Here is a 24,187-nt window from a genome sequence, read left to right as displayed (position 1 = left end):
TAGCTGATGTTTGTCTGTTGACCCCGGGTTTTGAGTTTACTGGCTACCGTGCACGAGTATTTGAGTAGAGGAAACAATTCCATGTAAATAGCATATAATATTGTTTCAAGTATAAATATAAACTAGTGGCAACATCCACCTGACTAGACTGTGTGCTGCATTTTATGATTGAAGACATACTGGGTATTTTATTTCTTGGTTCTCGTTCTATACTCGTAATTTGCAATTACTAGTAAAAATAAGTTTGTTCTCTTGTATGGAACAAAAATACAGATGACACACACCAGAACCTCGAAACAGAAGAACGACGAGTAAAAATGTAAAGAATAACGCACATACTGAGTGTATTTTAGTATACATACATATATATTCACACTTGATTATAAGCACCAAATACGCACATATAAATGTATGTGACATAAAACTTTAAAAAGAGATATTTTGCTTTCCTAATAAACTTTTAACTGCTACCAACCATCAGAAAAAAGCAAGTCATAAGTACGGCTAGTTGAATAAAGATACTAAATATTGTTGGATGCTAAATATGATATTTTCTATACCATATTTAGTTGAGCATTTGACATTGACTAAAACATTGTTGACTTCTGCTACTTTATCTGTACATTCTGATTTAAACTCATCGTGAAATTCACAATGTAATTATGAATAATTCTATTTTGTTGTTGTGGTCGTTGAACATTGTGAAGGGGCGGTCCCACTGAGTTTTTGTCATTCTAATAAACAAATTTGTGTCAAAACACGAAACCTGACGATGCGGTTTAGCTGCCATCCGACACACTCTTTCCCTCTATAGCATCAAACTGCTGCGGAAAAGTCTGTTCCGGTATTAAAAATACTGTCTCTACTTTGTGTTTCGAGTATTATTTTATTGTTATCTTTTCTTAAAAGAAAACAGAGCAATTTCATTATTTTACACAAAAATCTTAAATGAGGCAAGGCTACGATTTGATACAAATTCAGCATTACATTCCCCTACTCAGTATACGCTATTATATATTATCCGCTCTCTACATATACAACTGACGGTGTAAATCGATGTGAATGTGCTTCAAAAATATTGCTTGAACTTTTGAATGAATCAAAACTGTTCACATTAATCATAATGAGAAAAAAACATTTCGGAACTTAACAAAATCCTTTCCGAATAGCCATCTGGAGCAGGTTGTCATCGAAAACTATGAATAGATCATATATGAATACCAAGGAATATTCATGAACACCGTCAAAACGCAAAATGCCTTCTGATTAATGCTTTATTCAACCGGTCATACTTTTGACTCGCTTTCCTCTCTTGGTTAGTATAAGTTTAAGTTTATTATTAAAGCAAAATGTCAACTTTGCACGCTTCAAGTCCCGGACATTTAATATATGTATTTGGTGCATATAATCGAATTTTAGTTGCATTTATAATAATCAATAAAATAAATCAATAAAATACACACTCAATTAATAAACAAATAACAAAAATCTCAGACTAATGAATTGAAAACTTTAAAAGCCACCAACCTGCACTGACTAGATAGAGAGTTGTGATTGGAAAATATGCCTGCCTTCTTTGTACCGATGCTTGTGTCATAAAACGTTTTCTTGGCTAAAAGAAAAATATATAAAAACCACCAGAATGTTACAAGCACTGATATTACCATAGGAATACTCGTGGACTGCAAGAAAACTAGAGAGATGTCTAATATCTATCAAATAGTATAAATTAATTTGGCTATCCATGACATAGGTAGGAGCAATAGCAGTTTAATTGGTAAGGTGCTGATTTATACAAAGTCAGCACCCTACCCACAAATTAGTAGGTCTGCGGTTGGAGTCACATAAGAACTGTTAAAAGGGCTTTTAACAACAATCGCTGCTGTGCCAACTCTCACGAGTAATTGGTCGCAATAAATCATATACCAGATGGAAGATTATTTACAGTGGTGACCCCCTAGTAGGGAAAAAATGAAAAAAAGAGGGCTAAGCTAGGAGCAGTAAGGTTTCACAACTCCAAGGTTTCACAAACTGTGTATTATGATCATGAGTGTTTCTAATACTGCATACGAATTAGCTTCAAACAGTATGAAATAGCACAAGTGCTACATCTAGTGCTGACTGTTATAAGACAAAATGCAGAGCAAATTGCTGGTAAGTGTGGCCTAGTTAAAGTGTGGTAGAGTTGAAACTAGAGTAATTGATGGCATATAAGACACAGGTTTGCGTAAGATAACACCACATATTAGGCTAGGTTAATAGGATAACACGAAATGTGAGGCTAAGTTATTAGGAGAACACAGGATGTGAGGCTACATTATGACATTTTTGTGTCATTTGATGTAAAATTACAATTAAAATTCTCAAATTGTGAGCTTAAATTATGTATATAGAACACAAGGGGAGCTTTTTAACTAATTTTTAATAGAAAAGGTGCAATGTACCGCCTATCAATCGCGATATGTTGACAGACGGCTACCTTGAGACTGATCCGGCCCTCCTTTTCGTAGTCTAAGTGAGCGTCTGATGTCTGCAGACGGACCATTGCACTCCATCACAGAATTTTCTGGAATGTTTGGAGCTGAGTTTTTCCTTTTGAATACTCCTTTCATGCCTTTACCAAGGATAGACAACAGTCAAGACATAGCAAGCATTCTGCAGTACACGAACTGCTCAGCATCAGACAAGCCCAATGGCATAAAACTTGGAATTGTCTTTACATCAAAGGAATGACAACTGCCTAACTGAAAGATCTCGAGGGCAAGGCTGGTTAACTATTTTAGGCCATTATTAAAACTTTTACAGTATGTTTAATGTGGATATGAAATTCTTTTCCAATAATCAACCGGTGCCTATACACAAAATGAACATTGCAAGGGATGTGATGAAATTGGAGCCTCTAGCAATTTGTCTAATACAGTAACAGCAATATTACCAAGCTTTCCCTAATGCGGTAATATCACTTAACATTATCTGACTATTATCATCCAGTGATAAATACCTGCATGGTATAACTAATATAAACTCCATATCTATTTAGGTGACTATTTGTGATACTTGTCATATATTTTGTTTGGCGTCTCCAGTAAGCAAAAATCGAAAATGCATGCTGAAGCAAAAAAATGGATTCACTTGAAGCAAAGAATGTAAGGACAATTCTTAAACATCGAATCATGTTTCAACAAAGTGGACCCTTCATGTCATTGCCTTATAGAAACAGTGTAAACAATGGCACCACAAGGCTTTCCAAAAGGTTAACCTCTAAGCAAGGATAATACACAGTATCCGCAGTATCATGCAAATGCGATGATGCGCTGCATCGAATGGCATTTGGGAAAAGGCCCCAAAGCAATGATACGGCCTGAGATATAAAAAACTAGATACAATTTTATTAGTATAAAACTAACATTAACAAAAATAATAATCTTAAATCTCGACTTAACGAAGTTAACTCCTTTCCACACTTGCTTTACATGCCAAAACCATCGTAGGTTGAAGTATGCATTCTTATTTTGCTCTATTCATTCCAAAAGAGATCATTTCTTTCTCTCGCAAGTGCAGCAAGATAGGTTACCATTCAAATCGAATTTGAGAACTTGCCGAACCTGAAACTTTACGTTATAGGGACTTTTTTAATTTTACATACCAAAAACTTCACAAAAATTTTGTATGTTACCTGTAATTTAGGTTATAGGAAGCATACGCTATAGGAGTGTGTACTGCACTGATAAATTCTCAACTTATTAGTACAGGAGTCCATCCTGTTGATTCCTAATAAACAGTAAAACTTCTACTTGAACGCCATTGTGCTCTATGTTTCAATCTTACCCTTGAGGGAATTTTACTAGCGGTGACATTCAAATACAAATAGAGGGTGGCACTGTATTTTTGCACTAGCTTGCCAGAATTTTGGGAAGATTGAACCATTTCATGACCACAGCAATTTTACTAAATCGTTTTCCATATATGTCAAAGCATCAGACCGAGTTAAATGAGGAACTACTTGAATTATAAAATCTTAGCGTAGTACTATTATTAATTATTTTTACAAAAACAGTGACACGGATTTCAAGTAATTGAATATAGCATTAAAACAAATACATTATATAAAGTACTGTAAAGGTGTATGCAAAAGCTTAAATTATATGTTAAAATGGTTAATAACGTCTATACATTATCTTATTCAGACTCCAATATCAGCTAAAGCAACTATAAGCCAACCAGCAGGCAATTTAGTTATTGCTGAGCTTAACCATCTCTAAATGAACACCAATCATAGCCAATATATACCATTAAAAAATTTAACAAAATGATTTATACAGTAGTTGAGAATATACATAAAGCTTAAAAGGAGATGCGCAAACTATTTCTGTAAAACCTCTAATTGAATGCCACATCTAGTAGGACACCATTATAGAAGAGTTAAAAATAGAATGGCATGGAGTTAAAATAGAGGTTGAACAGTATCTATGATAAGTACCTGTGCCTGTTGATATATTCCTCGGAAAATGTCCGTGTTGAAACACTCCCTCACAGTCCAAAGAGCTTCTCTTACTTAACAGAACGCGCTCGTTGTAAATCCTACGAATGTAGCCAGTTCCTGCCCTGTTCAAAACGGAAAAAAACTCTCTGGATAAGAGAAATGTTGACAAACGTGATATGGAAGATTTAGCCTTCCCAAGGTGCTGCTTATAAACACTGGGCAAACTCACAAAATGGAACAAGACCAGTTCGAACTTCAGCTATTATACTCACTACTATATGATGGTAAATCAAATCAAGGAAGGCCTAGACTTCGCTGTAATTATGCAGCTAATAGCAATTTGAAAATGAGGCAGACCAATAAAGTAATGAATAAATACAAGTAAATAGTACAAGTTATATATTATTGATAATTTCTATAAAAAAAAATATAACATATTTTTATTTATATAATTTATATATTTATTATATAAAAAATGTTTTCTACAAAAATGTTTTCAGTCTTTTTTATGTCGCTAATATCGGAAGAATGATTTCAGCCAAAATTGATCCCTATATATGGCGTAATATATATTATATTATTATAGCAATGATATAATATATACAGTAGACACTCCTTCAACAGATACCTCCAAATAACGTAAAAAATTGTGTAAAGTTTTTGCTTTGTACTACATGAAAAATTCCATACAATGTAAAGTATCAAGTTGAGACAACTTCTCAAATTTGAGTTGAATAGTAACATATCTCGCCGCACTTGTGAGAAAAGAATGACGTACATATAGGGTTATATCTATTATATATACAACTTCCATAACATTTTAGTTCATGGTGATGGATCATCAGATGTGTCGACAAGACATAGAATAGGGTAGCTGTGCAATTTTTCATAAATACTTGAAGGCGATCGATTGGTGCAGGTGTTATAGCGCCAGTCTAACAATCTGAATGTCACGGGTTGGAGTATCGTCGAAAATTATCTTTTATACTAACCTTGACATTGAAGCAATGATAATGTCACCTAAATTCTGAACTGCCCTTCGAGCGGGTCAACATTAATACTGGCGGGCTCAGCCATGTTTTTAAACTTTTTTTCATATACATCAAAGTATCCGACTGAGTTGAACAATGAACTACTTTGCTTATAACATATTAGCGCGGCAGTGTTATTAATTATTTCAATGGTGTCGCCTTTAAAGTCTTAAAGAAAAACCATAAAACTTTGGAGTTACGAAAAGGGCATAAAGTTTTTAACGTTTTAAAATTAGAATGCGCCATAACAATGGCTGCTATCCCATCGTACGGTGTTCCTGAAGAGTATTCTTACCATTCATCAAAATACTTTCAAGTCTTCAGGTAAGATTGTAAACCACATTATGGACAAATCTGAAAACAATGGATATGATTTAGACCTTAATGACTTCAAATCAGATTCTAGTTCTAATGATTGTGACAATGGATCTTCTCAGGTACATCCTCACTAAAATCATGGCAACCACTACGGCAACAACGAAAGAATTAATTGTTACTGATGTAAATGCGTCATTATTAGTACTATTTTGCGGACACTTTTCTACTGATCACTTACTATTATGGGTTCATAAAGATCAAAGAATGACAAAATGTGGGCAAATAGAGATGTTGTTTAAATTAAAAGATGGCACTGCATTTTTCAACCCTTTTTCTATAGTGGCGCTCTACTAGAGGTGGCATTCAAATAGAGGTTTTACGGTAGCAGCATATCTTAGTATTTATACAACTGCACACCCTATCAATCCTATGGAATAGCCTATCAATTATAGCCTATCAATTCCTATCAATTCATGGAAGAGATATCAGCTTTCACCCACCTGCGCTTCCCATTAGTCTCTTTGAGAGGCGAGCATAGCATTGGCCCCGAGCTTGTCAGCCCTAGTAGCTCTGTTACGATGTTATTCTCACAGTCTAGCACAACTTCAGGAGAGCTTGACATGATCTCTGGGGAATCTGACATGGTCTCAGGTGAAGCTAACATAGCCTCGGGAGAGTCTTGCATGGGCTCCTCAGGATTCGGGTTGCATAAAACTCCTTTTATCACTGGAGGATGAGAGTCACTCCCCTTGCTAACTCCGAAAATATGGATGAAAGAAAATGACAATTTGCATAAATATTGAGTGGATAGCATGAGCAGACAACTGCTTGACAAAAAAGAGGTAGTGGTCCTATCAAAAATGTAATAGAAAAAGTAGCTGTGATTTCAAGAAGCAAACCAGTTTTTCTAAAAATGTCGCTAATGATAGGCGATAACTCCAAAAAGAATAGCAGCAGTGATGTTAATAGAATCAAAATAGCAACTATTACTTTGTTTTCAAGAGCGTGAATCAAGCATCTAAAAATAGTGTGTCAATAACTTTAAAAATTCCATGTTATGAATGTTATTTAAACATGAAAACTTGGATGCATTCAGTGCAAAGTTTCATCCAACCGCAAGCTAATGAGCCAATTCTATCAAAGATTTTAGCTATTTAAAAGCAGATGACCTTGAACTTATCAAGAGCAGGTTTGGAGACATAACTAAATAGCCTTGTAACGGATAACATATTCTTTAATCAATTTAAGACAAAAATATCTGATATCTCAAAGAGATATGCATAAAATCATAAACTACAGCGGGTATGAACTCTTGTTTGCTCAACTCACCTTGAAAACCTTGCTTTAGTCTGAGGTGTTCGAACAGAGTCAGTCTTGTCAGCCTTGAGTGGTGACCCCATGAACCCTTGCTGCAGAGAGAAAGAGACTTTACAATAATTTGATTATGTCATGTTTTTTTCTGCCAACAAAACCAAGCATACTTGTAACACATTTTACAAGGAAGTTCACATCCTCGCTAGATACAAACATATTTACAAGCTATCCGTAAAAAATACCTACTGAGAGACATGAGAATAATATTACAGTTAATAATAATAGTAATAATAATAACAGTATTAAAGTCTCATACAGCACGGATATGGTAAACTATCAATATTGCGGTGAGCATTAAAACATGGCCGAAAATAAGCCAAAATCACAAATACTGTTCAACAGTGTGGAGGTTGATGAGTGAAACACCCCGCCCCCATATGCCCTATATTCTATCCTGAGATCTCAAACACTTTTGACACGAACCAAAAGTAAATGACGGTGAATTTCGATGTTTCCTGCAACTGCATAGAAGATATGCTTGTTTTACAAAAAAAACCCTGGGCATACCTACAAGCATTTGCAAATACTAAAACAAAAATGTAGCAGGCTTATTTTAAAGCATTTAGTGAGATTAAAGATCTTTCGCAGAGGAAATGACAGAGCAACCCTGACCTCTAATAATTCAAGGACATTCAAAAGCTATAAGCGGGAAGCTTTCATATGTCCGTTAGCGAGAAGCTCAAGGACATATAAAACTATGAGAAGGAAGTTATCTCTTCGCAGCAGTGCTTCAGACATAAAAAAGGTCTAGCATAGACTGCTGAAGACTACAAATCAAATATTAGCGAAGTTGCTGGTACCTGAGAGTAGTGCTGGGACGATATTACAATATTTCAGTATACCGTCGATACTACTTTTTGATACCGACCGTACCAAGTGATTTCTGCCCATATCGAAATATCAGATATCATCGATATTTGACGATATCGATAATATACCCTACAGGCTGAATTTATTGTCGGAGTTATATTTCACGAAAATTGCCATTTCATGCATTATCGCAGATTAATTTATTCGCGACTGAAAACTGTTACTCTCTATGAAGAGTTAACTCTATTACGTCTAGCAATAGAGTTAACCCTACGCATGCGCGCATTGCGTGTTTCATTTTCTATTTAGCTTACAACTACACGTACGGGTCGATCGTGCTAAGCTATAAATTTTTTGCTGCGTTCAGAGGTTTTCACGAATATTCCCAGATTTTGAGGCCTTTGATGAACCAACAATTTGTGGTAAGTAATGAGTTTTTTACATTTACTAAATTAGTTGAATTTTACTTTGGTTTTTCGGTAAAACGCAATATTTATTTTTTCCATCCCTACCTCTTCATTATTTGTTTTAGTGTGAGAGAGATTTTTCATTATACGCGGAAGCGCAATGATTGCAAGGGTGGTAGATGTCATTCTTAGAAGATCACCAATCATTCAGGGAGGTCGTGAAATTGAGGTAGAAGTGATCGCAGCTGCGAACGAGGAGAATATATGTTTAAAAAAGGAACAAAAACGCCTTTGCGTGCACAAATCTTTGGCCAACCGGCAGAACTTTGCAACAGTAAGCCCCGAGGAGAGTTCTGATGATAACTTCCTTCCTTACCAGTCATGTAGTAGCAAGAGAATCGCCTTTAACATCTACCCAAGACAGTGACAGAGCTGCTATTACCAACATAATTAGTCAGAGAGCACCATTACACGCTAGTATTCACTCATCACGAGTACCAGTTTAATTTTATTGCTAGACAACCGCCATATGGACTAAACTGTTTATATTTATTCCATTCATCGTTTGTAAAATTTTATTTGTATTTGAAATATTTGATTTGTACACTCAAGTTTGTAATAAATTATAATATATGAATAAATATATGAATGAAATAAATATATAATTTAATCATGTTTGCTGCAGCGATATCAAAGAGTTGTTGTCGATGAAGGGGTCTAGGTTGACTGGTTGCTTCTCTGCCAATATTCCTGCCTTGATGAATATTACTACTTATCTCTAGTTTTCGTAATCGGAGTAGGTTGTTTCATTCTATATCTGCAGTAAAGACAAAAAAGAAAAAATATTAACAAGTGTTAAGGAAGTACAGAAGCAATAGCCGAAGTATTTAATGAAAGTGATTCGTTTTTAAACAAAAGAATTAACTAATGCAGTTAATTATGGAAAAACGTATCTGCACTGCAAATCAAATACATACCATAATGTCCAGATCAGAATCATGATCGTCCTCAACTTCGGTGTTAGACATTGATGGAGTTGACTTCACTGTAAAAAGACTCGAAGAGATTTCTTGCGATGACGAAGCCATGCCGAATAACTTGTGAAAACCTTGAATAATTTTGTAAAGTTTGATGCAATGGCAATAAAACTCAAAGCCCGGCAATGATTTTAAAGAAGTTTTGGAACTCCGCTATGTTAAGTACTTCTGCTTAGCGGCTATTTTCGCGATGACGCCATTCTGCATATCTTGTGACAACCTTGAATAATTTTGTAAATAAATGTGATGCATTGGCAATGGTGTCAGCTCAAAACCCAGGCAATGATTTTAAAAATGTTTTGGAACTCAACTACGTTTAGCATTTATATTAAAAACTAGCCTAGCGACTAGTTTTTAATTTGATGCAGTAGTTATTCTCCCTTGTGATTAAAAATAGAACTAATTATTCACGGAATTTAATAATTCGTAGAATTGACTGTTCGCGAAATTGCGAATTTTTATAACCAACGAATATTTTCATCCTGTAGGATATATATTTTAATCGATCTGATACCCGATTTTTCATATTATATTAGTACAAGGATTCATAAAGGAGTTGTTCTCCCATGGCGGGGGTTTCTGGCATGTAAGACAACTCTGAATAACACCCGATATTATATCATACTGAAACAAATTTTTGATATTGTTCCAGCACTACCTGAGAGTAGTTATATTTAAAATATCAGTTTTGAAATAGCTTTCACAACAATCTTTCAATGTGTCACGAAGTTGGTTTTATGAGACTACATAACTACAGTAACTATTCAGCAGCACAGCTATAAACAATACATTAGGTTCCTCACCATCATCGCATACATACCTGGAAGGCAGCATCGATGGTCGACACAAACTTATAGTACTTATTGCTTTGGTCATCAAATTTTTTGTCTGCAGTAGGGGCGCTGCTGCCCGACAGCGGCTCAAAGATGTCATGATTAAGCAGCATCTGACAAAGCTAAAGAGAAGAAATATGAATGAAAGCTTTTAACAAAGACAAATGGACTTATGTGGCACTAGAGTAAACGCTCCTACAATGTAAATCATCCATTCTGAGAATGTTTACGTTGTTCAAACTCTTAAATACATGTAAATTGCCTAATCTGCTCCAAGATCTTCCCAAACTCACCCCTTTGGCAATTTAAATAGAAAAAATAAACTTCAATTTTTTAATTTAATAACTGTACAGTAACTGTGATATTGTTGGTTTGTATTGACAACTTTTCTTATTTTATTATCAGTGTCACTCGGTTTACCCTCCATGATTATGGCAATTTTACATCAAATTATTTTTGCAACATGTTTATTTGCTTATTTTAAGCTATATACCATATGGGTTCATGTATATATAGGTACATGTACATGTACATATAGGTACATGTATAGAACTTGAAATGAACAAATAAAAATGTATATGAAGTGTGGTATCTGTAAAGATTGTTATTGTCAACCATAAACAAATGAAATGCTCAGAATTTAGCCTAAATAATCATTGAAAAACATTAGTTTACAGCTGTTTGGTTTCAAGACAAAATGAAGATTAATTTAATATATAATTTATAGCTATTGACTAAATTCACAATGAGTAACAATGCTATAAATAAGAATTTTAGTTTTCCATCAAAGGGGTCTAATTTATTTCACGCACAACTATACATAAGCCCAAGCTTTTGATGTTGAGAGACGAGTAGTCATAGTAGTGGTAACCTAGTTATTAAGATGATGCAACAGATGAGCCAGTCGAATGAGTTATATCCAGGGTGACTAATAATTAAGATAGTACAAGGCCTGTTGTTGTACTATCTGTTGCTAAGTAAATACTGCTTATCAGCTTGAGCTCTTTGTTTAGTTTACTCTTGACCTTGTCAAGAAAATACAACCGACTACGTGGAAAATGTAGCCAGCATAGGCCTACATGCCGTCTGACACATTTTACATTATCCCGACTGAGTGATTATGTCTAATACAATTATCACATTCCTAACCAAGGATTTATTAACAGTTACTATATCTCATAATGTTGATTACAAGCGTTTATTATTGTTATAAGGTTAAACAAAGAAGCCAGTAGCTCATCAACTATTATGGTGGCATCAACCAATAATGGTGGCACTTAAAATCGATTTCTTATAGGAACAATGTCCATTTCAAGGTTGACTTGCAACAAAATTCACATTACCGTTATTTGATATGAAAAGATTCACCATGTCTTACTCTGTTGTGTTGTAGGTGCAAAATATGTGGAAAGGTGATTACAAGCTCTTAAGAGCTCAAAAATGAACAGAAAATCACAGCCACGCGAGACTGCCGCAGTTTGGATTCCCTTTCCAAAATGGCTTAAATGTGATACAGTTGTGAGAGATGGTTTTTATTTACACTTTGTTGCAACCTTATTCGTCGAAATATTTTCACAAATATACCTCACGCATTCAATAAAACTATGTCTATTGTTCTTACGCGTCTATTTTATCATCGTAATGCTGTCACTTTTAGCACTGATATCTTATAACTTACTGTAAGAAATCGTTAAACTTTTCAACTTTAGCTCGAAGGAATACATATCATTGTCTGATAATCATGACGAGCCTGTTGGTCACCTGTGATAATCGAAAAGTGCTGCAAAAATTATTTGCGAAGTATTTCACATGATGAGATTACGACTTGACGATTGAATAATGCCGAAACAAAACTGTAAAGTAGCGAGCATCTATATTTGATACGGGGTCTTCGGTAACACTCGAAGTGTTTGTCATAAACTAATACTACGATAAGTTTTATATTTAGCTTTGTATTGGCCTTTCAATTCACGTGAGAACATACGTGACAAGACGATAACCAAATTTCGTGGTTACGTCATCGAAATAGAGAGATTCCAATCTACGGCGGCTTTTCGTTTTTGAGCTTTTAAGAGCTTGTACTCACATTTCCACATATTTGGCACTTACAACACAACAGAGTAAGACAAGGTGAATCTTTTGATACCAAATAACTGATGTTAATTTTGTTGCAAGTCAACCTTTAATGAAACTTTGGGAAATGCAAACAAGACTCAAAGTTGATGATATCACATAGTATATGTCTCAAAATTAAGTAATAAGACAAAAGGTTAGGAAATGACTTGAAAACACGAAACCTTCACCAGCACTCTTATTTATGGCATTACTGTTGTATCTTTTTATGGTCTGCTAAAAAAAATGAAACACTGACCACAAAAAAATATTTATCAAACCGAGAGACAAAGAACTTTGAATAAAACAAGATTAAAATTTTAGGAGCGCAATGATTGCTTGACTGCGTACAACTTGTATCCTATTATGTGCAATAGCGACTCGAGTCTGCAATTTATTAAGTCTGTAATGCTACGATTACAATAAAAGATGATTTATTAATGATACAATTAATACAAACTGAGAAAACAAAATAGAAATCCTGGATATATTGAATTAATAATAACAATTCATGCATAGAACTGTGTGTGTATAAATAAGGTTACTCTTCCAGCACTTCTTGACACTGGTACAAATGTAAAAATGAAATATCGAGCTGTCCCTGTTTGACCAAACAAAGAGAGAATCTAGAGGCTATTCCTACTGGAGATAATACAACTGTCCGCGTAAAAAGTATTAGCCTTTAGCAATTTAGCAATTGAATTAACATTGACCAATGAAACCAACAGAATACTCCTACAATCAGCAATATTCCGTGCAATAAGCTACTAACCTTTCGAGCTTTGATGCGAGTTAGATCATTTGTTTTAAAGTTCTCATTATCCATCAAAAGATATATAAGAGCTGTATCACAAACATCGCTGCCAGAAAAACAAGATGTAGGTCCGACACCTTTCCAAATAAGACGGCGTCTTTTCTGTTTAACATTTTTATAGATGTATCCAATCAAGTTATGCCATAGCACAGTAGCTTTAAACTTTGAGGCTAAAAATGAGAAAGTCATACAGGAACAAAGTTTAATTAAATACATTTCACAGTCATATCAACGTACCATAAACACAGCAAGCTTTCTTTGCAGTAAACAGGTAGGCTATGGGCCAACATGAAAATTTGTAACCTAAAAGTAGCAATAAGGATCAACAATAATATTTAAGTGAAAGAGATCTAAGAAAAATTTTCAGAAACTCACCACTGCTGCAATTCGGGGTGTGATCAGATGATGTGGTCGGCGTTTGAAACGTAGAAAGCATTTTCTGAATCTAGCCCATCAAACCGCTAATATTAACACGGCCAAAATCATAATTAACTTATTCTTATTGACGAATATATGTGCAATGACATATGAAAGTAAAATTGCTAGTCTGTTGTCCAATGTTAGTCAACGCAGCATTATAGCATTATTAAACATTTAACCACTTTGAAAAATGCGCTCGTAGCATGAAGAAGGGTTCGATAAAAATCAAGCCTACATGCTAAGAATTAGTGTTTTTGATTGCTCGCGTTAGACTAAGCGTACCGGCCTTGTGAACCGTAATATTACGGAATTAAACTAACAGCAACTGCCATAGAGATATTCGCTAGCTCCGTTTGCATCAAGAAAATTTGAAGAGGGGCATTCTATTGTTTAATGTAAATCTGTGTAGTGCTAGGTAGAAACTCGCACAATAGGTTTAAATAGTTAACTTACCTGCTACATAAGTCGACAGCCCGGACCCGGTTCCAAATTCACGAAGTTTTACTGCAAGATTTGTTACAATTTATTGAGCTGTACTTGTCACATAACATAATAAGCATGCTCAGACAGTGGCTTAATAGAGTTCAACAAGCGGTAAGCATGGATCGTTACAATTTGTTCGCAATAATTTATAACGGTTAAAATCGAAGTATGGTGTTATTCTGTGTACGCGTTTCTTGGTTACTGTCCCGTAATAGTTCATGTAATTATTTTGTATTGATGGAAAGCAAAAGAGTAAAAATCAGCTTTTATATTGACTGATTCTGTTTGCTGTAAGACTGCACAGTAAGTGCATCATTGTACTTTTAAGTTGATTATGCGTAATGCAGTAATTGCAGCCAGAAAACGATTATTATGAGGTAATTACACTTTTTATTTATGTTTTATATTAATTATTTATATGAATCATTTGTATTTATAGATCATTTTATTTTTAGCAAATAGTTAGAAGAGAGACATTATTCATTAATTTTGTCTCTTGTAAATGACATATTTGGTCGTTTATGATACCATTATGTTGAAAGCAAATTTTCTAGTTGTTAAATAGTAATAATCAACAATTAATTATTTGGTTGTTGTCTGATTATTTTTAGGCTAGTCATCAAATATTTCGCTCATCTTACAGTACTGTGAGCCAAGTAGAAGTCGACATAGAGGTATGTAAGCACTGTCTAATAATAGAACCTTTGTGACATAATTTTTCGATAGTTTAAATTATCGTGCTGCTAACGTTATGGTTCATTTTAAATTAGCCTTATCGCCTGCATGGCATTGAAAATGGACCCAAGAATTCAGCTGTGTTGACAAGAGATGATGCCCTAAAGTTCTATAAGGAAATGGTTGCTGTCAGAAAGATGGAGACAGAGGCTAGCAACATGTATAAGAATAAGGAGATACGCGGTTTCTGCCACCTTTATTCAGGACAGGTGTGTATGTCGCTAAAGCTGTTTTTACAATAGTACATTTTTTCTGAGAAGATTTCATTATCAATTTAATTACAGTATTCTCATGCTACTTCGTGGTTCAGCTGCCATCGCTTCAGTAACATCGCAGGCTAAAAATATTAAAAATTCAAAGTAAAAGAGATAAAAAAAACTACAATATATAAAAAAATTTCTCACACTTTTGTCCAGTGAGATCCATCCACGAGTGTCATGGTAATCGTCGTGGTTCGCTGTCTTCTTGTTACGTTTTGTGAAGTTTAAAAGTGCAAAGTACTTGTGACACCCTTTATCATGTCTCTGAACTGCCCTTGACTCTCACAATCGTCTATAGGAAAATGCTTACAGTTAATGAAAAATATGAGAGATGAAAAGATATGAGTTTATCAGTTTTTATTCCACGGATTTGCACTTTCCATGGGGGCCAAACTGCAGGGCTACTGTATCTGAATATTTAAATTTTATAATCAAATTGTAACGCAACTATTCATTACGTTAAAGGACGGTATAAGCGCAAGCCCAATACTGAGGTTGTTTCATTGAATATGCATGGACGTTTTTATGCCACCAACCTTGAAACCTTCAAAGTTGGTTTCTTGCAGCTTACCCATTGTGACAAAAAATCGGTCACCCACTTTTTTGTTCTATAAGCTTTTTTGCTATTCTTGCAATGAGTAATAACTTTTACTTAGTAGTAAGATTGTGTCTGCATATCATGTTTTAGCAGTTGTTTGACCATGAATGATTTTGTTGCTAAAATTGTGATGTTTCATGTCCTCATGAAACCTTGGTGTGTCCCATGTCATCACATGGGAGTCTTCATATGCTTTTGTGTATGACATCTTCCATTTACTTCTTTTGTAACAGCTATAGCTACAGCTTTTGACCTACATTAGTTTCTGTCACTAGAATTTAGTATTTTGATGTAACTACTTGATTTCTCATTTTGTCTTTTTGTCTATAAAAACACATTAACAGGTTTATTTAGTTATATTTTACTGTGTTGCTGCATGATGTTGGTCACTTTAGATTGAAAATATTTATCTATTTTAAAGTAATATTTCAAGTCATATGCATTTACTAGCTGTGCCTCCCGGCGTTGCCCAAGTATTAAAAATCAGCTTATAAACAATGAGAAGTAATGATAGTTGTCTGCCACTTGCTATTAGCCTGGCTGGCACATTGCCAATGTAAAATTTTATTAAGCGAACTAATGACAATCACTTACTTACGCAATCACCCTGCGTGATATGCAAAGCCGTTGGGTATGTGGCGCATACTATGTGCTCCCATATAGCGACTTATATCGGCAAGCTGACAACTCATTTTCTGTGGCCTATTGGCTAGGGCATTGGACTGGTCAACGATAGGGTCTGAAATCAAATCTTCGTTGGTATGGATTCTTTATTCCAAGATTTTAATAGCTATAGCTGGAATGCCGACACACGACATACAGACATGAAACATACCTCTAGAAATATAGATACGATTTGAAATAAGCAAACAACAATGTATATATGTGGTGTGATTGTATGTGATCACATGAACATAATTGGTTCTTTAAGCACCGTGTATTATACGTGGTGCTTCAGAAAAAACAGAAATGGGTACATGTATAATACATGTACCGCATATGTATGCAGTTTTTTCTGTTTGAATTTAAAACTCCGCCCCCATTAACTGTGCATGACTAATTGTCTACATCAGCTCTTCAAAAATCATATAATAGGAATAGCATACGAACCCTTCCAGTGTAGCCCAATTCGTAAATGTAATTTGTTGTTAACCATACCATTTCATCTGTGGTGAATAGGATGTACTAGGAGCCTTTGTTGAGCTGGTTGGAAGTGGAACTGTTGCATTAACGTTTGTTTTTAGGAAGCATGTTGTGTAGGGATGGAGTCTGTGATTCGTAAGACAGACGCCGTTATAACAGCCTACAGAGCCCACGGCTGGACATACATAAGAGGCGTGCCAATGGCATCCGTTTTTGCTGAACTCACAGGTGAGGCTGAACTCTCTGTATTTATTATTATTTTCTGAGCAAGGTAAGCAAAGTACTATACATTCTCTTTAGGATGTTTGTCCTGCCGTCTAGCGACCTGCGAAGTAAATATTGGAATAGATGAACTTGGGCTGTTGCTTTTGCCTCAACAATGTCTTCTTTGGTAGAAAGAGTAATAAAAGTACATTATGCTGTACTATAATGTACAAAAAATTCAATTTCTTTAATTAAATCTATTAAATTATTTTAAATTACATTATTATTAGTAATCGTAATTTAAAATACATTCTTTTAAATAATTTTAATTACTTTTATGTTTTTATAAACTCTTTTACTTTCTATTCAGAAAACTGTAATGCTTTAAGAGTTTACAGATGACATTGAGTGTTTACTTCATATGTCTAGGTAAATATTTACTCCAAGTTTGCATCATACATGTATGTCGAGAAATTCATGCGAAGAGATGATTGTAAGTCGAGGTTTGACTGTATTAAAAAGGAATGATTGATGAGGTCATTAGAAGACTTGGAAGTGGAGTTCTTTAAATAGAACAATTTCCGCCCTCTTTTCTCCAACTCTATCAACTGATTTATGTTATGCAAAGACTTATCAGCTTTGCTGGTCCTGCAGGTAAACAGGCTGGCTGCGCCAAAGGGAAGGGTGGCTCTATGCATATGTACGGAAAAGGCTTCTATGGCGGCAATGGTATTGTTGGAGCACAGGTCAGTGCCCGTCCTATCAACAACAAGATTAGAGACTATCGATTACCATATTAAGAGAGCATTTAAGTTGTCAAGATAACTCTAGTATTTCATTGCAACAATTTTACTCAGTCCTAGATTTAGCTCATCCTTATGTACACCAATTAAAAATTGTATACGTGTTTTGGATTCAAACTATAAATATATAGAAAATACTGGCAAACAATTTGTTAGTTTGTGAAATAAAAAAGAAATAAATAAAAACGGCAGATAGTTTTATAGTAAAAAGTTCTTAGCAGTATGATGCTGCTACTTTTGGTTGTTCTTGTTTTGTATAAAATGTTTTTTATGTATTTAATTTAATTATTATTTGTTTGGTTATTGTTTTATTTTGCTTTTTCTTATGAGCTCATTAAAAAAGTTCATCTGAAATATAATTTATTAATTTAATAATAATAATTTAGTTGGTTTAATTAAAGAAATTGAATTAGCTGTCTTCATCGTGCCGCAATGATTAGATCTGTCTTATTCTCTTACAGGTACCTCTTGGAGCTGGTATTGCTCTGGCCATGAAGTATCAGGGCACAGATAACATCTGCCTCACTCTTTACGGTGATGGTGCAGCCAATCAGGGACAGGTTTTTGAGGCATACAACATGGCCAAGCTCTGGGACCTGCCAGTGATATTCATCTGTGAGAACAACAAATATGGCATGGGCACAGCGGCGCACCGGGCGGCGGCGTGTACAGAGTTCCACAGCAGGGGTGACTACATTCCTGGGATATGGGTGAGTCTATCACCTATTGAGTTACAGGGTTAGAAAGAGTTTCAAGGTACACACACTGAGGACTATTATTTTGATAAATTCGCGTAGCTCTTTAGAAACATCAAAAGACGATGATTAACATAAAAAATATAAACTAAGTATTCTCAGACACCATTCTTCAAAGCTTTAAATTTCTATATGATACATACTGAAGATCTATCTCAAAAGCTATTTTCATTATTTCTATATTTCCTTACGTATTTTCCTCATATTATGATACCTCCATTGTGGCACTTTAGGTTGATGGAATGGATGTAATCGCTGTGCGTAACGCTGCAGAATGGGGTGCTGAGTGGTGCAGGTCGGGTAAGGGTCCTCTTGTAATGGAGATAGAAACCTACAGATATCATGGACACAGTATGTCTGATCCTGGCACGAGGTAAGATGACTGTCTTATTTTACTTGTTTATACTTTCTGGCTTCCCACCAGCCAATCACAGATGGCTTTTCTCTTATGTCATGCAATTAGTTGCTCAAGAGGGAACCATTCCAGGATTTTTACAACGTTTATCTGTAATTACAAAGTTCTGAAACATGACAGTGCATAAAAATCTTGTGCTACTACAAAAATGCTGAACATTCATATACGGTAAAACCTCTATTTGAACGCCATGGCGCTCTATTGTTCATCCTTCTTCTGCAGTGGCATTTTATTAGAGGCGACGTTCAAATAGAGGGTGGTGTTGTATGTTTCAAATATCAAGTCCGAATTTTGGTAAGCTATATTTAACCCTTTTACGGGCGAAGTGAATGTTGTATTTATTTTGCACTCCTTCAAGCAGAGTGACATTAACTCTTTTGGGTGCGATAAATCTGCTATAACTTACCTCCAACTTGTCATAAATCTCAAAATAATTATGCATTGGGAAGCTTAGAAATATCTCGGTCAGTTGATATCTATCGCTTGCAATTAAGATGCGATGATCGTATAGCCTGCGTTGCAATTTGTTGGAGCTTTCAATTTTTTATTTTATTCTAAATTTGAAGGCATATTTTTATTTTTATAACTATATTTAACAATGTTGCATCAAAGCTAATTGCACTCATTGATATGTTTGCAACAGACTGCAGCCAGAACTGGCTACAGTCTGTAGCCAGTTCTGGCTGTTTATGTGCAATAGAAGAAGAGTTACGACCGTCGATCCATTGTAAGCCGAGTTTAGAATACCGATATGATGATATCAAATAATATGCTATAAACCTGAAAATTTCTAAATTGTATAGTAATAATTTATCAAATGCTACAAACATATTCAAGAACAAGTGGCATAAACAAACATTAATTATCATACATGCAGAATTATACATGCACATTGACATTTTTGAAACAAAAATAGCCATTTTTGAAACAAAAATTGACATTTTTAAAACAAAAATATTTGCATTGTTTGCTCGGCAGGTTGCGTTCGGATTGTTGCTTTCGTATGGAATCATCTCATTGTCGTCTGGCTGTTCAATACCATCCACAGTGTTTGGCTGTTCAATACCATCCACAGTGTTTGGCTGTTCAATACCATCCACAGTGTCTGGCTGTTCAATACCATCCACAGTGTCTGGCTGTTCAATACCATCCACAGTGTCTGGCTGTTCAATACCATCCACAGTGTCTGGCTGTTCAATACCATCCATAGTGTTTGGCTGTTCAATACCATCCATAGTGTTTGGCTGTTCAATACCATCCACAGTGTTTGGCTGTTCAATACCATCCATAGTGTTTGGCTGTTCAATACCATCCACAGTGTCTGGCTGTTCAATACCATCCACAGTGTCTGGCTGTTCAATACCATCCACAGTGTCTGGCTGTTCAATAACATCCACAGTGTTTGGTTGTTCAATACCATCCACAGTGTCTGGCTGTTCAATACCATCCATAGTGTTTGGCTGTTCAATACCATCCATAGTGTTTGGCTGTTCAATACCATCCACAGTGTTTGGCTGTTCAATACCATCCACAGTGTCTGGCTGTTCAATAACATCCACAGTGTTTGGTTGTTCAATACCATCCACAGTGTCTGGCTGTTCAATACCATCCATAGTGTTTGGCTGTTCAATACCATCCACAGTGTCTGGCTGTTCAATACCATCCATAGTGTTTGGCTGTTCAATACCATCCATAGTGTTTGGCTGTTCAATACCATCCACAGTGTCTGGCTGTTCAATACCATCCACAGTGTTTGGCTGTTCAATACCATCCACAGTGTTTGGCTGTTCAATACCATCCACAGTGTTTGGCTGTTCAATACCATCCACAGTGTCTGGCTGTTCAATACCATCCATTGTCTGCTGACCTCCATTTTCTTTGCACTGCTGGACTAGCCAACCTTAGTCACCAAACAACTTTTTAGCAAAGTAAAATTTGTACGCGTTGCTATTTGAAAAACATTTTGTAAAAATAATTATAAACGCATTTTAGACGCATGCGCGCTTAGCACAAGTTTCAGTCTGAAAATAGTAGTATAGATTCCATCGTAATGGTAAACCATTTTGCATATACGTTGAAGTATCAAGATCGCGTTAAACAAGGAGCTACAATAGCCTGATACAATTATAATTTATTTCTGTTGCTTTCAAAGTCTTAAAGAAGAATTGTAAGCTTTAGAGTTAAAAACTGACTTCGATGCGAACAGCAACCACAAAAGAATTAACTGATATTGATGTAACCAAGTCATTATTAGTACTATTTTGTGGACACATCCACCGGTCACTTTCTATCATGGGTTCATGAAGAGCAAAGAACGTCAAACAAAGGTGCGGATCAATTCAAGGTTGCTGCTTTATTTTCCACCCTTCTCGTTTAGTGGTGGTCATATAGAGCTGGCGTTTAAATAAAGGTGGCATACAAATACAGGTTTTACGGTATTTTAAATTTGAGTTACAGATTTCAGGTATCTCCATGGCTTTGTAATATAATTAATAACTTACCCGATTTTATACCATGTTATGTTTGTTTTTCGTTAAAAAAGTAATCTAACTCAAACTTGGAATGTCCATAAGTGGTTTGTTGATGGAAAAATTAACACTTAAGTCAGTCATTTACTGAATGACACCAGACAGCTTCTTGGCTAATAGCTGTCAATGGCTCGTTCTGCTCGTTGCTGTGTTTGTTAACACCAGAACAATGTTTAGTAGTTTCGATAGTAGGATGTCTCTATGCAGACGCATAAATTGAATCTTTTGAAATAATACCAGAGATGTGTGGAAATTATTAAAATAAGAGTTTTGTTTTTTTGCATCGAAGTTTTATATCAAAGTTAGTGTAAAGTTTGTATGTGTGCAGTTACCGGACAAGAGACGAGGTTGCAGAGGTCAGGAAGCTCAGAGACCCAATTAACCAATTCAAGCAAAAGATTTTAGATCTCAACCTGGTGACAGCTGAGGAAATACAGGTAGTGTTAGAATTGAATGGAAGGCGGCTTACTTTAGGGGTCATTGTTTAAAGGTCTTTTTTACCAGGAAAGTGCTATCAAGGACATTGTCGCGTAATTGCGGTGCCAGTTAGGTTGAAGTGGGTGTGCTCAGGTATGTACATGTAGATCACCTCCTTGTAGTGGTACGTTGTGGGGTTTAGTTCTGCACCCTTTTTGGGCTAGAATTGTTATTTATTTTACCTCAATTCATTAATTGATCTAAAAAATTTGTGAATTGTTGGATGTTATCTACACATGCTGCCATCTAGTTGAAATTTTGTGGGCAGTCATGTCAGAATTGTTCTACCTTATGCAATGGCCTGTAAAAGTTATTTATATTATGGAATGACGTTTTCTAGTGAGTACTTTAGTATATACTTAAATATTACTATTAGGATGCTGTCTTGAACCTGCTATTTTTTGTTAATTTTGTTTGCGGTCTCTCTGGTTTTTTGGAAAAAAAACAATTTCTTTATTTAGAAAATTACAAATGTTTGCATTTTTTGATAATATATTTAAAAAGATTGTGCAGATGTATAAGAAAACTCCAAAACATAAGTTTTTAGCTAATTTTGAATAGTCGTTAAACATTTTTTATATAGTGCAAATATAGTGCAATAAGAGTTGTATTAAGATGTTTTACACTTCCATGTTTTTATTAACCCTTTTATAGCCTCTTGTTATCGATAACAATTTTCACCGACCTGCCAGCAAATCCTTAGATTTGCTGACAACTTGCATTGAGTTAGCAAGGGTGAGGCAGCAAGTTTATCCTCTCTATTGGGTAGATGAAAAAGTTTGTTCTCTCTACTGCGTGTTAAGCACATGAAATTGAAGCAAACATAGTTTGGTTGTCTAGTCGGTGCCCAGATAAAATGCAACAACACATTGCATGTTATAGTTACTTTCGTTTTCTCGGCTTGTATTGTAAAAAATTCATTCTACTCAACCGTGTGAAGTCATAATCAGATTTAAGAGTAACCAAACTGTGACACCCTTGTACAGGTGCTTGACAAGGAAGTGAAAGAGGAAGTGAAACAGGCTGTAAAGATAGCAAAAGAGGAGATCGAGCTGCCTTTAGAGGAAATGTACAATGATATCTATGCTAACCCTGACTCTGGCTATCAAGTCAGAGGCACCGATATGGCTATGCACGCATCAAAGTGACCTTTTTCGGCCTCTTGGAATGAATTCTCAACAATTACTCATAATTTAAGAGCAATCTCTCATCGACCTTCTGTTGTTTTTTGAGTTGTGCTTCCTTAATTTTATTATTTTCTATGTGGTCCAGTATAAGGCTTCGCTAAAATTATATTTTGTTATGGATGTTTTATTACGATGTTGGTCAGTTAAACTATTTTTAGGACTGCTCATTGCCATATGCAGTTAGTCTGTCGAAGCATTTAATCATAAAATGAATAATATGTGACAAGATATACAAACACGACATCTAGGTAAATATAAAGTTTTCTTTTAAGATTGACCTTGTGCAATAGAAATAGGATGAAATGTATGTGTATAGGCTCAACACAATAGATAGCTCAAGGTGTTTGGATTGCATTTGTAGTTTTTCACGAATAGACACATCTTTAACTAGCTAATAGGCCGCGTCACTCGAATGTGGTGATATCGAAATAAATATCTTCGGCATCAAACGTACATGTACATGTAGGTATATCGGGCTTTTTGCTACATTTTTGCATCATTATAGGTTTGTGTTCGAAGTAAAAAGTTGGACAAAATTAAATTTAATTCGATGTTCACATTTTTGTAGGCAGTTAAAACTACTTGAATTCATCTTTTTTAATCTGAATTAATGTTGTTGTAATATTACGTGTCGTACAATAGTTATGCAAATCAAGAGTTGTTCTATCTTGAATGTTCTCTTTTTCTAAATACGCAGTAATCGGGACGTAAGCATACGCCACATTGTGCAGGCGCACAGCTACACTCGCTAAACCATCCAATTAGCGTTGGTTGACGTAACGCTGCGTGGTTACCATATAAACAGCTTTGAACAGCAATTTTACTCGTGATTTGTCGTGAAAGAGTAGGATACTAAAACAAACAAAGCCATGCTTCTAGTAGGCTTTAGTACGCTGCAACAAACGACTCGGCGTCTTTGCTGACTACTATATACCAATAGTTTTTGCAGAGACCTTATCA

The 24,187-nt window shown here is 35.3% G+C and overlaps 2 protein-coding genes across 3 annotated transcripts in view; one reads left to right on the top strand and one right to left on the bottom strand.

Moving 5' to 3' along the window:
* Positions 1 to 13,757, bottom strand: part of LOC137405450 (DEP domain-containing protein 7-like) — a 52,362-nt gene extending 38,605 nt beyond the window's left edge. For both annotated transcript variants that reach the window (XM_068091717.1, XM_068091718.1), the window contains exons 1-8: positions 13,595 to 13,757; positions 13,178 to 13,389; positions 10,281 to 10,415; positions 7,162 to 7,241; positions 6,333 to 6,584; positions 4,481 to 4,605; positions 2,480 to 2,614; positions 1,528 to 1,612 (exon numbers count right to left, since the gene is read on the bottom strand). In XM_068091717.1, the coding sequence (XP_067947818.1) occupies positions 1,528 to 1,612; positions 2,480 to 2,614; positions 4,481 to 4,605; positions 6,333 to 6,584; positions 7,162 to 7,241; positions 10,281 to 10,415; positions 13,178 to 13,389; positions 13,595 to 13,655 (1,085 nt within the window). In that variant the 5' untranslated portion in view covers positions 13,656 to 13,757. The remainder of the gene's footprint in view (positions 1 to 1,527; positions 1,613 to 2,479; positions 2,615 to 4,480; positions 4,606 to 6,332; positions 6,585 to 7,161; positions 7,242 to 10,280; positions 10,416 to 13,177; positions 13,390 to 13,594) is intronic.
* A 354-nt stretch (positions 13,758 to 14,111) lies between these two features.
* Positions 14,112 to 23,333, top strand: LOC137405451 (pyruvate dehydrogenase E1 component subunit alpha, mitochondrial-like). The gene is made up of 9 exons (XM_068091719.1): positions 14,112 to 14,233; positions 14,734 to 14,796; positions 14,893 to 15,066; positions 16,960 to 17,086; positions 17,717 to 17,808; positions 18,327 to 18,575; positions 18,854 to 18,993; positions 21,892 to 22,000; positions 23,027 to 23,333. Exons 1-9 carry the CDS (start codon positions 14,198 to 14,200, stop codon positions 23,186 to 23,188), a joined length of 1,152 nt encoding a protein of 383 aa, XP_067947820.1. The 5' UTR covers positions 14,112 to 14,197; the 3' UTR covers positions 23,189 to 23,333.
* Positions 23,334 to 24,187: the final 854 nt, after the last annotated feature.

Source organism: Watersipora subatra, chromosome 9 (genome assembly GCF_963576615.1).
Source record: "Watersipora subatra chromosome 9, tzWatSuba1.1, whole genome shotgun sequence".
NCBI classification, from domain to species: Eukaryota; Metazoa; Bryozoa; class Gymnolaemata; order Cheilostomatida; family Watersiporidae; genus Watersipora; species Watersipora subatra.
The sequence above is the reverse complement of the archived record's forward strand: the minus strand, read 5'-3'. Positions and strand labels throughout refer to the sequence as shown.